This window comes from Oncorhynchus gorbuscha, linkage group LG03 (assembly GCF_021184085.1).
Source record: "Oncorhynchus gorbuscha isolate QuinsamMale2020 ecotype Even-year linkage group LG03, OgorEven_v1.0, whole genome shotgun sequence".
NCBI classification, from domain to species: Eukaryota; Metazoa; Chordata; class Actinopteri; order Salmoniformes; family Salmonidae; genus Oncorhynchus; species Oncorhynchus gorbuscha.
Window position 1 is genome coordinate 50,145,258 of NC_060175.1, and position 14,824 is coordinate 50,160,081.

General features: G+C 40.9%; 1 protein-coding gene across 12 annotated transcripts in view; it reads right to left on the reverse strand.

Annotated features, from left to right (window-relative positions):
* Window positions 1-6,961: 6,961 nt before the first annotated feature.
* Window positions 6,962-14,824, reverse strand: part of foxp1b (forkhead box P1b) — a 229,434-nt gene continuing 221,571 nt past the window's right edge. For all 12 annotated transcript variants that reach the window (XM_046342800.1, XM_046342792.1, XM_046342801.1 and 9 more), the window contains 3 exons: window positions 14,631-14,700; window positions 14,232-14,398; window positions 6,962-11,488 (listed from right to left, as the gene is read on the reverse strand). In XM_046342800.1, coding sequence (XP_046198756.1) covers window positions 11,350-11,488; window positions 14,232-14,398; window positions 14,631-14,700 — 376 coding nt within the window. In that variant the 3' untranslated portion in view covers window positions 6,962-11,349. The remainder of the gene's footprint in view (window positions 11,489-14,231; window positions 14,399-14,630; window positions 14,701-14,824) is intronic.

A 14,824-nucleotide genomic window follows, 5' to 3' on the forward strand; every position in this document is an offset into this window, starting at 1 on the left:
GTCCGATGAAACAAAAATAGAACTGTTTGACCATAATGTTATGGGGGAGACTTGCAAGCCAAAAAACACCATCCCAACCGTGAAGCACGGGGGTGGCAGCATCATGTTGTGGGGGTGCTTTGCTGCAGGAGGCACTGGTGCACTTCACAAAATAGATGGCTTCATGAGGCGGGAAAATTATGTGGATATATTGAAGCAACATCTCAAGACATCAGTCAGGAATTTAAAGCTTGGTCGCAAATGGGTCTTCCAAATGGACAATGACCCCAAGCATACTTCCAAAGTTGTGGCAAAATGGCATAAGGACAACAAAGTCAAGGTATTGGAGTGGCCATCACAAAGCCCTGACCTCAATCCTATAGAGATTTTGTGGGCAAAACTGAAAAAGTGTGTGCGAGCAAGGAGGCCTACAAACCTGACTCAGTTACACCAGCTCTGTCAGGAGGAATGGGCCAAAATTCACCCAATTTATTGAGGGAAGATTGTGGAAGGCTACCTGAAATGTTTGACCCAAGTTAAAATTGTTTAATGCAATGCTTCCAAATACTAATTGAGTGTATGTAAACTTCTGACCCACTAGGAATGTGATGAAAGAAATAAAAGCTGAAACAAATCATTCTCTACTATTATTCTGACATTTCACATTCTTAAAATAAAGTGGTGACCCTATATGACCTAAGACAGGGAATTTTTACTAGGATTAAATGTCAGGAATTGAAAACTGAGTATAAATGTATTTGGCTAAGGTGTATGTAAACCTCCGACTTCAACTGCATGTCTCTCCATGGAATTGTCTATGTTAGTGTTCCTTTGTGACCAGGTCGGCATCAACACACAACATTCTCGAGAATTCTTGACATCCTAATTCAAACAACAACTTGGTGTCATCCATTAATTCATTGTGACATAAAGCGGGAGAGGGAATTGTAATTATTCATGTCGTTTTGCATCTCTTCAATTATTCAAACTCAAGAACACTGCTTAATGTTGAATATTGGAACATGACAAAAAAAATGCATCTTAATAGAGTTTGGCTGCTTGTTTGGGTGCCTTTCTTTTCTTATTTGGTCATGGGGTTTAGACAAAGGGAAGAATACAGCTACCTGTAATTAATACCACAGTCGCACATAATGATGCAATTTTCAGATGCCCTCCTTCTTCTTCTTCTTATTGTAAGTCCTAGCGACATGTTTCGCAAACTCAGTCCTGGGGACCCCAAGGTGTGCACATTTTTTTTTTGCCCTAGCACTACACAGCTGACTCTAATAATCAACTCATCATCAAGCTTTGATGATTTTTAATTAGCTGTGTAGTGCTAGCGCAAAAACCAAAAGGTGCAACTAACCAAAGTCTTATTGACTTGCTGTAGTATAGACCAGTGGGAACCCAACCTTTTTCGGTAACTGTACCAAGAAGTACATTTAGCTCTGCCTTAAGTACCCCTGAAGTACCCCCTCATGTGCATTTTACCATTAGGCCTATGGTCTCATGAGTCTTCTCAAGTACCCCCTGTGGATAGGCCAAGTATCCCCAGGGGTCCCAGTACACTGATATAGGCAACTTAACAGTATGATTGTAGGATGGTTTAGGAACAATACTATACAAACGTTGTAAGTCGCTCTGGATAAGAGCGTCTGCTAAATGACTTAAATGTAAATGTAAAATACATCTAACCTATCTACAAACTCCCCGCGCATTTGTCGGGTACATCGATGCAAAGTAGGCCTGACTTTGACGATACGTTTCTTCTTTGCAGGTGTCTGTGTTTTAAGAGGTCATGGAAAGCCACTGGAACACAATAAGGTGATGGTTGAGGTGAGCTTGCTTTACCGGGCTGATTCATGCTAATTCTAGGAGACCCCAAACCATCTGAGATACGCTACGTATTTGGCAAACTACTTGATAAAATATACAAAAGCACACCCCATCATTCACTATCACACAAGGCTACACTCACGTTTTTCTTTTCATGCCAGTATTATAACGCACAACAGTTCCCCCTCCTCTGTAATGGTGTATAGAATACAAGGAGAAGTCCAAGGCACTTTGCTATTTACTCAACAGGAGTAATTAGTGTTGGCTACACACAGAGGAGTGCTATAACTGATGTGATAAGTACCTTTATTCTTACATCAGCCCTGCTCTTCCTAACTTCCCTTTTAATTGCTCGGACTCTCTTTGAAACCTAGATGTGGCTCCTAATGAAGAAGAAAGCCAGGCGAGCATTAATATGTGTACTGTTGGAGCTGGGACTGTGAGCTGGGAGCCATGCAGGCCCAGCCTTGTTTAGACTGGGGGAGGGGGCATCCAGGCATGCCTTTTGAACAGCAGGTGGTAATTGAAACAAAACAAGGGCTGATTAGCGAAGCGTCTGGCAACTCATGATCCAAACAGTGCCGCAACAGAAAAGCCCAAACACAAGAGCCCTGGAATAAAGTGGTCATCATCTAATTAACAGAACATGTTTTAATTACAGAGTAAACCAAGCAGCGCAGTGTGTCAATTTAACTGATGTGGTAAGTGCCAGTTTACAATATCAGAAACAGACAAATAATTGGTATCTAATTACAGGCAGGTCTATTGCACACCAGCGCCTCCAGCCCATCTTAATAAACAAGTTTTTACATCAAACCATGAATAGCAAATACTGCAGGGCTGCTAATTGCCACACACTGCAATATTGGGAATGTGCCAGCTTTGGCTATTTAGGTAAAGCTCTTGTGTGGATTGCTGTTGCTCTGCCATGCTTTAATTAGAATGAAATGAGGAGCAGGAATCAAGTTGTGTTAGTGAAATCCAATAGAAGTAAATAGGACGACTGGCTAATCGGCCCATTGGGTTTCCCTGAGGTTGGTTTGGCTCTAGTCATAGAATATCTCCATGCAACTCTAGTAAGCTTTGTTCACACTGCAGGCCTTCATTCTCAAATCAGTTTTGTTTTTCAAATCCGTTTTGGAATACTGACTGTCCAAACAGCAAGTTGCGTGACCAAATCGGATTTGTGTGTGTTCAGACCATAGAGAATGATAGAGGATTCATCTTTGTATCTGTCGCACTATGGCTTTTGTGAGCACGTGGGTAGCGCCATTGAGGCCAATTCCATTTTGAAGTAGTCTATTGACTGTCTGAAAACCACTTGACAGTCGAATGACCAATTGAGGGGCAAATAAATCCGATTTGACTGTTCAGACACAAGTCACATTTCCAGGAATCAGATTTGTATCTGATTTCAGATGTTGTTTGAAATGTGGCTCGAAATATCGGATTCGATGTCGCTTTTTGGCTGTTCAGAATGCTGGAAAAAGAAAACATTTGAATCTGATTTGCAAAAAACTTGGCTGTAGACTACAATAACTAAAATGTGAGAATACGACAATGATGACCAGATATGTCTATGTATTGTAGGGTTCTTCCAATATATATATTTTTTCATATTCATACAATGATTGTTCATATTGTCATACAATATATGATACCAGTGAAACGTATGGACACACCTACTCATTCAAGGGTTTTTATGTATTTGTAGTGAAGTATAGTGAAGACATCAAAACTATGAAAGAACACATGGATTCATGTAGTAAGCAACAAAAAAAGTGTTAAAAAAAATGTATGAAGCTGGTTGAGAGAATGTCAAGAGCTTGCAAAGCTGTCAGAGGCAAAGGGTGGCTACTTTGAAGAATCTCAAATATATTTTGATTTGTTTAACACTTTTACTACATGATTCCATATGTGTTATTTCATAGTTTTGATGTCTTCACTATTATTCTACAATGTAGAAAATAGTGCAAATAAAGAAAAACCCTCGAATGACTAGGCGTGTCCAAACTTTTGACTGGTACAGTAAATAATTGCTTAATTTGTCTTGCTGATTGATGAATGGAGCCTACTGTTCTATAAGGAGCGCTGGAGCCTACAGTATCACAACACAGCAAAGCCCATAATCTGATTCATTATTTTGAAAAAGTGAAATGAATGATTAGTGGTTTGATTTAATATGGTGTTTTCTCACCACAGCAGATGCATGTTGATGGATGAGCACCACAACATTGTTGGGCTAAAAAGATTTTCTCTCACTCAGTCAGGCTGTTTTTCAACAGCATGCCACTCAACCTTTGATGTAATCAATGTAAGACTCTCCTGTAATTTGATGCAGATGCACACTAAATTATTGATTTCTATTCATGCTTACTAACACTGAGTGTACAAAACATTAGGAACACCTTCCTAATATAGTTTCACTCCCCTTTGCCCTCAAAACAGCCTCAATTTGTCGGGGCATGGACACTACAAAGTGTTGAAAGCGTTCCACAGGGATGCTGGCCCCATGTTGACTCCAATGCTTCCAACAGTTGTGTCAAGTTGGCTGGATGTCCTTTGGGTGGTGAAACAGTCTTGATAAACACGGGAAACTGTTGAGTGTGAAAAACCCAGCAGCGTTGCAGTTCTTGACACACACAAACTGATGCGCCCCGGCAACATACCCCGTTCAAAGCCACTTAAATCTTTTGTCTTGCCCATTCACGCTCTGAATTGCACACATACACAATCCATGTCTGAATTGTCCTTCTTAAAAGTCCTTCTTTAACCTGTCTCCTCCCCTTGAGCTACACTGATTGAAGTGGGTTTAACAGGTGACATCAATAATGCATCATAGCTTTCACCTGGTCAGTTTGTCATGGAAAGATGTTTTGTACACTACGTACACACTACCATTCAAAAGTTTGGGGTCACTTAGAAATCTCCTTGTTTTTGAAAGAAAAGTAAATTTTTTGTTCATTAAAATAACAAATTTATCAGAAATACAGTGTAGACATTGTTAATGTTGGAAATTACTATTGTAGCTGGAAAATGCTGATTTTTAATGGAATATCTACATAGGCGTACACAGTCCCGTTATCAGCAACCATCACTCCTGTGTTCCAAAGGCAAATTGTGTTAGCTAATCCAAGTGTATCATTTTAAAAGGCTAATTGATCATTAGAAAACTATTTAGCAATTATATTAGCACAGCTGAAAACGGTTCTGATTAAAGAAGCAATAAAACTGGCCTTCTTTAGACTAGTTGAGTATCTGGAGCATCAGCATTTGTGGGTTCGATTACAGGCTCAACATGACCAGAAACAAAGAACTTTCTTCTGAAACGAGTCAATCTATTCTTGTTCTGAGAAATGAAGGCTATTCCATGCGAGAAATTGCCAAGCAACTGAATATCTGGTCCAACACTGTGTACCACTCCATGTACCACTCACTTCACAGAACAGCGCAAACTGGCGCTAACCAAAATAGAAAGAGGAGTGGGAGGCCCTGGTGCACAACTGTGCAAGAGGACAAGTACATTTGAATGTCTAGTTGGAGAAACAGATGCCTCACAAGTCCTCAACTGGCAGCTTCTTTAAATAGTACCCGCAAAACACCAGTCTCAACGCCAACAGTGAAGAGGCGACGCCGGGATGCTGGCCTTCTAGGCAGAGTTGCAAAGAAAAAGCCATATCTCAGACTGGCCAATAAAAAGAAAAGATTAAGATGGGCAAAAGAACACAGACATGGACAGAGGATTTAATGATATGGGCTATTTTGCTTCCACTTGTCCAGGGGCCCTTGTTAAGGTCAACGGCATCATGAACGTTAACAAGTACCAGGACATTAAGCCAGAAACCTGGTTGCCTCTGCCAGAAGGCTGACTCTTCCAGAAAGATAAACCCAAGCACACATCAAATCCACAAAGAAATGGTTAATTGACCACAAAATCTATTTTTTGCAATGGTCATCTCAGTCTCCAGACTTGAACCCCATTGAAAACCTGTGGTTTGAATTGAAGAGGTCATTCCATAAGCGCAGACAAAGGATATCAGATCTGGAAAGATTATGTATGGAGGAATGACCTAAGATCACTCCCAATAAGTTCTCCAATCTCAAAAAAAAACATTTTTGAAAAAGGCTCAGTGTCGTAATCCTCACAAAGGGATGGTGCTGAAGGATCCAATCATTTTGACACCTATCTTTTTGAGATTGTTAAACAAAATCTATTTCTCTGAGCAATTGTATTAGTATAAAATATACTTTTTCCATTTTGAGCATACAATATAGCTCAGTATTTTGATTATTTATCAAGAGATCCAATCATTCTCCAGCCAACTGTACTGTTTATTACTAGAGATACAACATGGAAATTCAGGACCCCAAATGCTAGATAATATATTGCCAGCAAAAAGATTGGTCATGATTTTATATTGTTTCTATTAAATCTCATCTTTCAATGGCTTTAATTAATAATATACTTGTGACATTTATGTATAGGAGCAATAAGCTAAGCGAGAAACAATTTATGTCACCTAAAGCTTTTTAACGAATCAATGCAGCTATTTGTAATTGCTTGTTTCACAAGATTAAAAGTGCTTAGACTTGATCTCTGTCTCCTGTTTTGTGGCCAACATGACCTGTGCTTCCGTCATAAAAAAGCAAGTCTTGGTCATCAGCGTTAATTCCCGTCAAGAAATCCATATCGCTAATATTTCTGGAATTTTAATGCAGTTACAATTTATAGCTTATCAAATGCTGTTACCTAAATTGATGTTAGAACAGTTTAACTGTCTATTTTTAATTACAAGATAATTTAATGTTGAGGCTGATATGATAGTGGTGGTCCTTATCACAGACTCAGAAGTCCTGCAGAAGGTGACAAACAGGCCTGTATCTGTGACAATCTAACCTATACAACAACAACAATCTAAAAATTATAATATTATTGTAAACTGTAGGTGTAATCATTTTGAGGAGATTTATGTAGTATAAAGTACCCAGGCAAAATAACATGAAGAAATAAATGATCAAGTGGCCTTTTTGGTTTGCTGCGTCCTGCGTTGGTACACATGGACAAGGCAACTATGATTTCAGTATTTTTTTGTATGCAGATCCCTACCATTTCAACCAAGTAAGAAATGACTTCAGGAAACAAACGTGAACAACCAGCATTTTATTGCATTTTTAGAATGCTTACGTCAGTTATCGAGACTGACTGTACAACAGAATACTCTGCATCAGACAGACCAGGAATGATGAGGAGATTACAGACTGATGATGGAGGTGATGAGCAGAATATTTAGTTAATAAAACAGAAAACTACAGACTACAGCTTCAACAGAAAACTAACCTAACTGCTGAAACATTAAAGCACCGTGACAGCTGCTCTGCTGTACCCTCTTCCCTCCCTCCGCCAGAAGCAAGGGTTGAGAGGATGATGGTACAACACAGTGGTGAACGACAGTGGGGTGGATCATGATTGATGGAACCGTGGCAAATTAGCATGTCCACAAGTGTCTTGAGGGGGAATCTGATGCAGCCTACACAGAGCACAGCAAGGTCAAAAGGTTACTCGACTTGGGTTGATATTTCTTGTTCAAAATTCAACATACAGTATAGTATATCAAGGACGAGTACAGTCCGACTCACATCAAACGTTTAACCTTTAACCTTTGTGCTCCACTTAAGACTGCTACCTGATGTGCTTGGCTTTACTTATCATGAAAAAATAACAGTTGAGATAAAAATATAACAAAAAAACAGTATGTATTTCACCTAATGATGATGGGCTGATGATGATGACATCACTGATGATGTACGTATGAATTAATCGATTCCTCTGGAATAAAAACAAAGCATTTAACAAATACTCTACATCTTGGCACTGCATATTTTTCTTATTTTTCCTATTAGTTTCATATAAAATATCATTAGATTGATACACCCTTATACTATTACTGACCACTTAACTATTATTTCTCATCTCTGTGACCCTGGAATTAGTCATGCAAGATACCTCAGTCTTGTAGAGGAAATATACCTGTCTGCCCTTTCGCCGAGCAGTAATGTTTAACATATAGCCACAGAAGGCAGTGGTTGGACCATCAAAAGGAAGTATCAAAAACAGCTTAACACAAGGAAGAACAAAATCTGTACAAAATCCTTAGGTCAATGATAACAGAGAAAAAGTCTGTTTCCTATTTTACAGTTTAAAATCCAAAATCTGGGATAATCCCCCACCCTGCCCCGCCCATCTCGCACAGATGTCTGCATGGATGACGTTTTAAAGCAAGGATTACTAAGTAAAATACATTTGCAGTACAGTTTGCTATTCCAATACATACAGCAATTTTTCAAAGCTTTTTTTTTTTATAGCTAACACAAAGCAGTTGTGATAAAGCAAAAAGAATAACACACATGTAATTTTTTGATCTTTGAAAGAAACAAGCAAAGAAAACGACAAGAAAAAGACACAAGGCGCTATACTAACAACCTACTGTTGTAAAGCCCACGACCAAGCGACTGACAAGACTGTGAAAAAGGGGATCAAATAAAGTTAGGTGATTTCTTCATGAAAAAAGGCCTGAGGTTTGGATTGATTTTGCAAAAAGGATGTGAGACCCTCAAGATAAACAAGCTCAAATGTTGTATTCTTATCTTTCTTTTTTTTTGCCTTTAAAAAAAATATTTTTTCACTCACTACAGTTTTAGACTACACATGCAAGACATACAACTAAATGCAACTGAGTGAAACACTTTTTCTCTCTTAATTTAATCATTCCCTATAGGTTTGAACTGAGGTCTGTGTACTAACAATTTTTCTCATGCTGTTATCTTTAGTAATGTCAAGCTACACATGCTGAGAATGCTCTAATCTACCAGCTTTCCCCCCTTTAGAATACCAAGCAAATCAGCAGAAGACTGGCTTTGGATGAGATCGAGTTGTTCTCACGATCCCAGTCCGGCTTTTACTGACCCATCCCACAGCTGCCTGCTATTGGATATTAAATACATTTTCTGAAAACCACAGATTGCCCTTTTCATTAGCAATAGGAAACGCATGATGAAATGTTCAAATAACTGCCATAAAGTACCTTGTACCCAGCTTATTAGTTGACAGGAGTGTTTTTTAATATAAAAAGTAATACGTTGACAGAAACTAAACACAATCATAAAGCCGTGCCAATGTTAACAGAGAACAGTAGAATCCCGTCAAGATAGCAGGACTCACTCAAGAGTGGCATACAATCGTTGGAAAGGGTACAAATTCATAAAGAATAAAAAAACAAACAAAATATTTAATCATTGTGTGGTCCAGTTGAAGTAAAGAATCCTTTTTCACATTGTTCTCTGCAAAGCTCTCCTGTCTACTGGTAAATCAGCATCGTTATTATCATCATCTCCTTTTATCCACCCCCTTATGTTGCACAGTAATCTGCTGCTGATAGATGGACAGAGTGATCCCGTTCCCTCTCATTGGTCCAAAGACCATGCTCCCCTAATTTGGTCATAATGTTTGTCTGACTCTGCATCTCCCTTCCTTGAGGTTTTGGTCACTGCAAAGTCCTGCAGCTACTGTACTCGTCATGACAACCCTTTGGCTTTAAAGGTGATGACAGTCCCGACTGCTTGAGGAGCACCCTCTCTAATCAATGAACCATTGGCTTGACAAAGCTGAGACTATACTCCCATCAATAGATCCTGTCACATCCAATGGGAGAGAATGGAGGATATTTGGCCTTATCTGCTATTGCATGAAACAGAGAACATCATTTTTACTTTGTAGTTTATCTTTGGTAGTCACAGAACAAGATATCCGACACATCAACAACTAAATACAAAAGTAAAACTAAAAACGGAACTAATAATAATAAATAAAAATGCAAAGTGGTTGCAGTCTTTAAAAAGTCAGTCTTTGACCGAGCATATTCCGTTTCATATCAAACCTAGGATCAAGCCCATTTGTGTTCAGCCTCACAGCGCCACAGTCCCTGCATCAATCCCATTCACTCTATCGCAGGGCCTACACCACTACTCTGACTTGGTCATTGGGTTCTGCTGATGTTGACTACCGACTGTACCAGATCATCAGTTCGCTTGTGGAAGGGTGGGCGTCTGGGGCCGTAACATGGCTGACAAATACCGGAATGACGCAATGATCAGGTCTTATTGCCCGTTTTGGGATTATCCCGAAATTAAGGACATGAATATTTAATCTGATGTGTGTAATTATTAATAATCACTCAGAACTGAGAGAGCCAACTGGTCATGCATATGGTAAAAGACATGACAACTATAGGGAATGCACTTTGATATCGTCAAGCCTGGCCAAACAATCCCTCCATGAGTGAAATGACAGTGGGGGAAACTAGACACGTTTGACCTACGATGACAGTTGTCTTCAGGAATCACAACTATCTGGTCTAAAATATCATCTTTGTCCTGCACACCTGGCATTTCATTTTCTTTCTAAAACTGGGAGCTTGCGAATGATCAGAAATGTGGATGCAGCTAACATGCACTGCCGTGAAGGGCTGTTCTCAGACATCATTTCATGAGGATAAATCATAACCTGCATGATTTCTCTGTCATTCATTCCCATCTTAAATTAAACTTCATTGATGCGTGGAAAGAGCCTTCATTACGAGTAGTGCATTGCAGACGGACTTCATGAGCTTGGGGGGATGGGCTACATGTCAGGGAGGTGGCATTCTGAAGCATGTGGAATAAATGACAGAAAAATACTACTTGGTATTTTGACATTCTGCTTCATGTAAAAAAAACAACATGGAGACAACATGAAAGGAAATCATATAAGCATTCATCAAGTGCTGACCATCCAGAATCTCCACAGCACGGGCATGAGGTCTGATCAGTTAAAGAAATCAAAAGCGATAAAGAGCAATGTACAATGAAAAAGACATACATTTAGATTTTAAACCCCTCACCCTCAAAACACACCAAAAAACATCCCTCCCACCCTAGATGGAAGCAAACCAATGAAGTTTTGAAGGCAGTGACGAACAAAATACACACACACACACACACACACACACACACACAGTGTAAATTAAATGTCAGTCAATATCTCTTAAGTTTATGGGCATATGTGTGTGTGTGTGTGTGAGAGAGAGAGAAAAAGACAGAGAACCCCTCAGCAGTCCGTGCTCAGTGTGGTTGACTGGGCTGCATGCAGTCCATACTGGCTGCACAGTGCAGGTCCAAGTCCATCCTGGATTTGAAATCACCACACTAACCAAGAAGTCCCCAGTACCAAACATGTCCATCCAACGCATGTTGAGTAGAAATGTCTTTTTTTTTCGTTCACTTAAACCAAAAAGTAGATATAAATCAAAAATACTCCCAAGTGAGACGTATTCTCGTTCTTGTGTTTTTCACTATGTATTTAATGGCACTAAAAGTCAATTGGAAACATTTGATAGCTGTCATCAGAGGGCTGAGACTGCAGTCTTGTATCTGTGTTATCTGTGACGTCGTGGCATCTCACAGATGACTAAGGTTAGTTCTACCCCTGGGGGCCTGGCCTTACAGCATGTCATCGTGGCCCTGGTCGTCATCGTAATCTCTGTGGTGACCGAAATCTGGACTGTGGTTGGCCGTCATCACAAGGGAGAGGGGTCCTTCGTGGTCCTCCGGGTCCAGCGGTTCCTCTTTAATGTGATGCCTGTGTGGAAACAGAACACAAACAGACAGGGGATGGTCCAGTTAGTTCATCTTTAGCTGGTTAAACCCTTGTTGAACCTTTCATTCTCTCTCAAAAAACAGAATCACAGACATGTATTGATTCAGAAATTAGAGACAAAAACAAATGAATGGCTCTAATGAATCTCTGAAAGGGGCCTCACTGGGTTGGGCTTGATGATAATTTCACCTTCCTTTGAGGTATTCCAATCCCAGGAAACCGGCAGGCTTTATTTTCATAGCAGCTGACAACTGGGTATTCACTTAGAATTGATAAATGAGGAAGATTAACAACGTGCGACGGGGAGAGAGAAGAATGGACTCTGCGGAGGGAGCGAGTGGGGGGTTTGTCAGCCTCCTGGTGGCGGTGGATCAGTGGCGTGCTGTGTGTTCCCCTTCCTACTCGTTAACATGCACAACCTGCGAGGCGGGTCTCCAGAGGATGACCCCGAGCCGGCTTCTATCATTAATCAACTTCAAGCAAACACAGCGACCAGACACCGCTATACATGCTTTAAACTCCGAAATTAATGCATATTTTCACCCAAGTGTCAATAAGAGAAGAAAAGCGCTGGCAGGAAGGCGCGAGAGCAGAGCAGAAAGGCACACTCAACACAACACTGTGATAAGAAACAGAGCCCTTACGAGAATAATAACGCTGTCAGTTGTAAACAAGGCAAAACATGAACCCAGCCCACTGCCTGGGCAAAGGAGGCGCTAAAGAGATGAGATCTGCCAAATTCTCATTACAGAAACACTGCAGGAATAAAGCGCACGGGAGGGAGGCTCCACAGGCGCAGAGAGGAGGGAAAAAGGGGGTAGCATATTATGAGCAGCTGCGGGATATTTTCCCCTTTTTCTAACCATTTCAATTGTTATTTTTTAGAAATCGATACACAGAGTCAAATAACGATATTTTATCATCCAAAAAGAATATGGCAATGTGTAACTGTATATATTTATGTCCCCCGTCACCGTGTGTCAGTACGAGATGCCGAGCTCGTTTTGACCAGCGGCCAGCGGCATGCACGTTCCAGATTTATTTACCCACAAACGTTACACAAATTAGATGTATTTACCCACAGACTTGAAAACAAGTTCAACACAAACGAGCTGACAAAACAGGGAGAAAAGTAAAGTCAGCTTTTCTACTGGTTTCAGATCAAAGTAACTCCACAAGTCACATCGCCTCAGGTCTCAATCCCTCGCTGCAGGGCAAACATGAAATTGTTATTATTATGCTATTGAACTGCATGCTGATTCCACACTCTGCTTTTAATTAGCTGGCTGAGGTTGGATACCTGATTATAGTCTTCCTGTAAAATAGAACGGCCCCTGTTTTCCTCCCTGTGTTAAACGCCTAACTCTGACGAACACCATGCAGGGCTGTGAGATAGGCAGCTGGTAAACACATGTAAGGCCTGGGCCACTCCATAGTCAAGCCTGATGTCTGTACACCAGGTGAAGAGCTGTGAGCCAGGTTTGGTTCGGGTGGAACGAGGATGTTGCGAGTCTGCAGATTGTGTGAGGTGCATCTCTTGGAGAACAGAGAGGAGAGAGGGAGCCGGCTTGAGAGCGATAGAGGGTGCTAGCTCGTAAACCTGAACGTTTGTTTGAAGGCGTGCTGCTTCATAGAAGATAGAGGAAATGTGGCGCTGCGCAAACGCACTGAAGTTGAACGCTCGGACAAATTTTCTACTCGTATAAAGCTTATCCACACGGAGTAATTGTGAAAAAGCTCAGAATATGGGTTTAATCAGCCTCAAGATAAAGAGAGGGAGAGAGACACAGGCAGCCTTTGGGCCAGCACACCCATCCTGTCTCTGCCTTTCCTGTTCCAGAGCGATGCCCAAAGCTATGTTCACAGTGATTAGGGATGGCACTTTTCTCCATTTCGCCACAAGCTCAATACTGCACCTTTTTGTTTTCCGGCACAACTTCCCTCTAGCTCTGATGTTTTACGGGGCCATCCCTAAATCTAGCAGAGCTGCACATCGGTGCCCCACATCTGGAAACGATGCTGCCTGCCCCATATTATTTTAGGCTTCAAACAACTTAGCAGACACTCCTATACAACAAGTGAATAGGGAACTGTGGTTTCCAGGCCGACCACAGCTTTCCTACATGGGAACCTTGGACTATTTCTTCTAGAATAATTATGCTTTTTTTCTTGTTTTTCTTTCGACGGCTCAGAGGGTTCTGAACGTGTTGGAGCTCATGTTTCAGTGTGGAGGAGACAGCAGCTTTGTCACTTTTCTTTCTGGCATTTTGTAAATATTTGTAATAAATTGAAGAGGTGATTATGGCTGGACTCAGCAGATGGCAGGACACATTTTTGAACCGTAATAAAGAAGAGTTTATAAACTTTGTGTTGAAATAACAGAGGGCTCCGGTCTTTTCTTCCCTGCCTTGCCAGGCTTTAAAACCTTCCAGAAGGTGGAGTTTCCATTTTCAGGGAGGGCTGCAGCCACAGTCCTGGCCCTGACCCTTCATTCAACTGCGCCAATATCATCCTCTCTTCATTTATAATCGCGTTTATCACTCTTCATTTAGTATAACATTGACATTTAACATCACATTCTAAAGCATTTGAGTGGATTTTGAAATGTTCTATCAAAATCCATTATATTTGGGATCTATTTGAATCAGTGGTGACCAGCTGAAACTCTTTCCTTTCCTCCAGTCTTAAACAAATACTGCAGATAAAAAAGTAAGGAGCCACTCACATAGCTGGCAAGGGAGAGCGTCCTGGACTGCTGTCACTGCCGTTGCTGTTTCCATGGTCCATCGCTCCGTTCATCTCCTCTCGGATGGCATTCGCCAGGGAGTTGAGGGTGGGACTTCCAATGGAAGCAGTAGTGTATAGAGGTATGTTGTTTTCTGCCATTGAAGCCTGAAAAGCATGCACAGTGTTAAAACAGTGAAACGGAAGAAAACTGTCAGCACTTTTCAGCCTGCCAACCCACCACCCGCACATCCAAAACAAGGAAGAATGACCAGGAATAGGAGGTGGACACAGTGTTATGTTTATTATTTCCTGCCTTTCTTTCCCTCACAGTAAAAGGTTAAAAGGTAAAGTAGTGAACGCCCAGAGAGCTTGAGACTGAGTCAGTATTCACATTTACCTGGAAGGCTGCAGAGAGAGCGGGCCCATAACCCAAGCTGGTCTGGATGTTCTTCACTAATGCTGGACTTCTGCAGAAAACAACTTTAGTTTAGAAAATGCTCATCATTCATCTAGTACATTCCATGCAATTTTATCAATCCCCAAAAGTTCACAGAATCATTTCAATTCATTGTAAGGAAGACAAAACAGGTT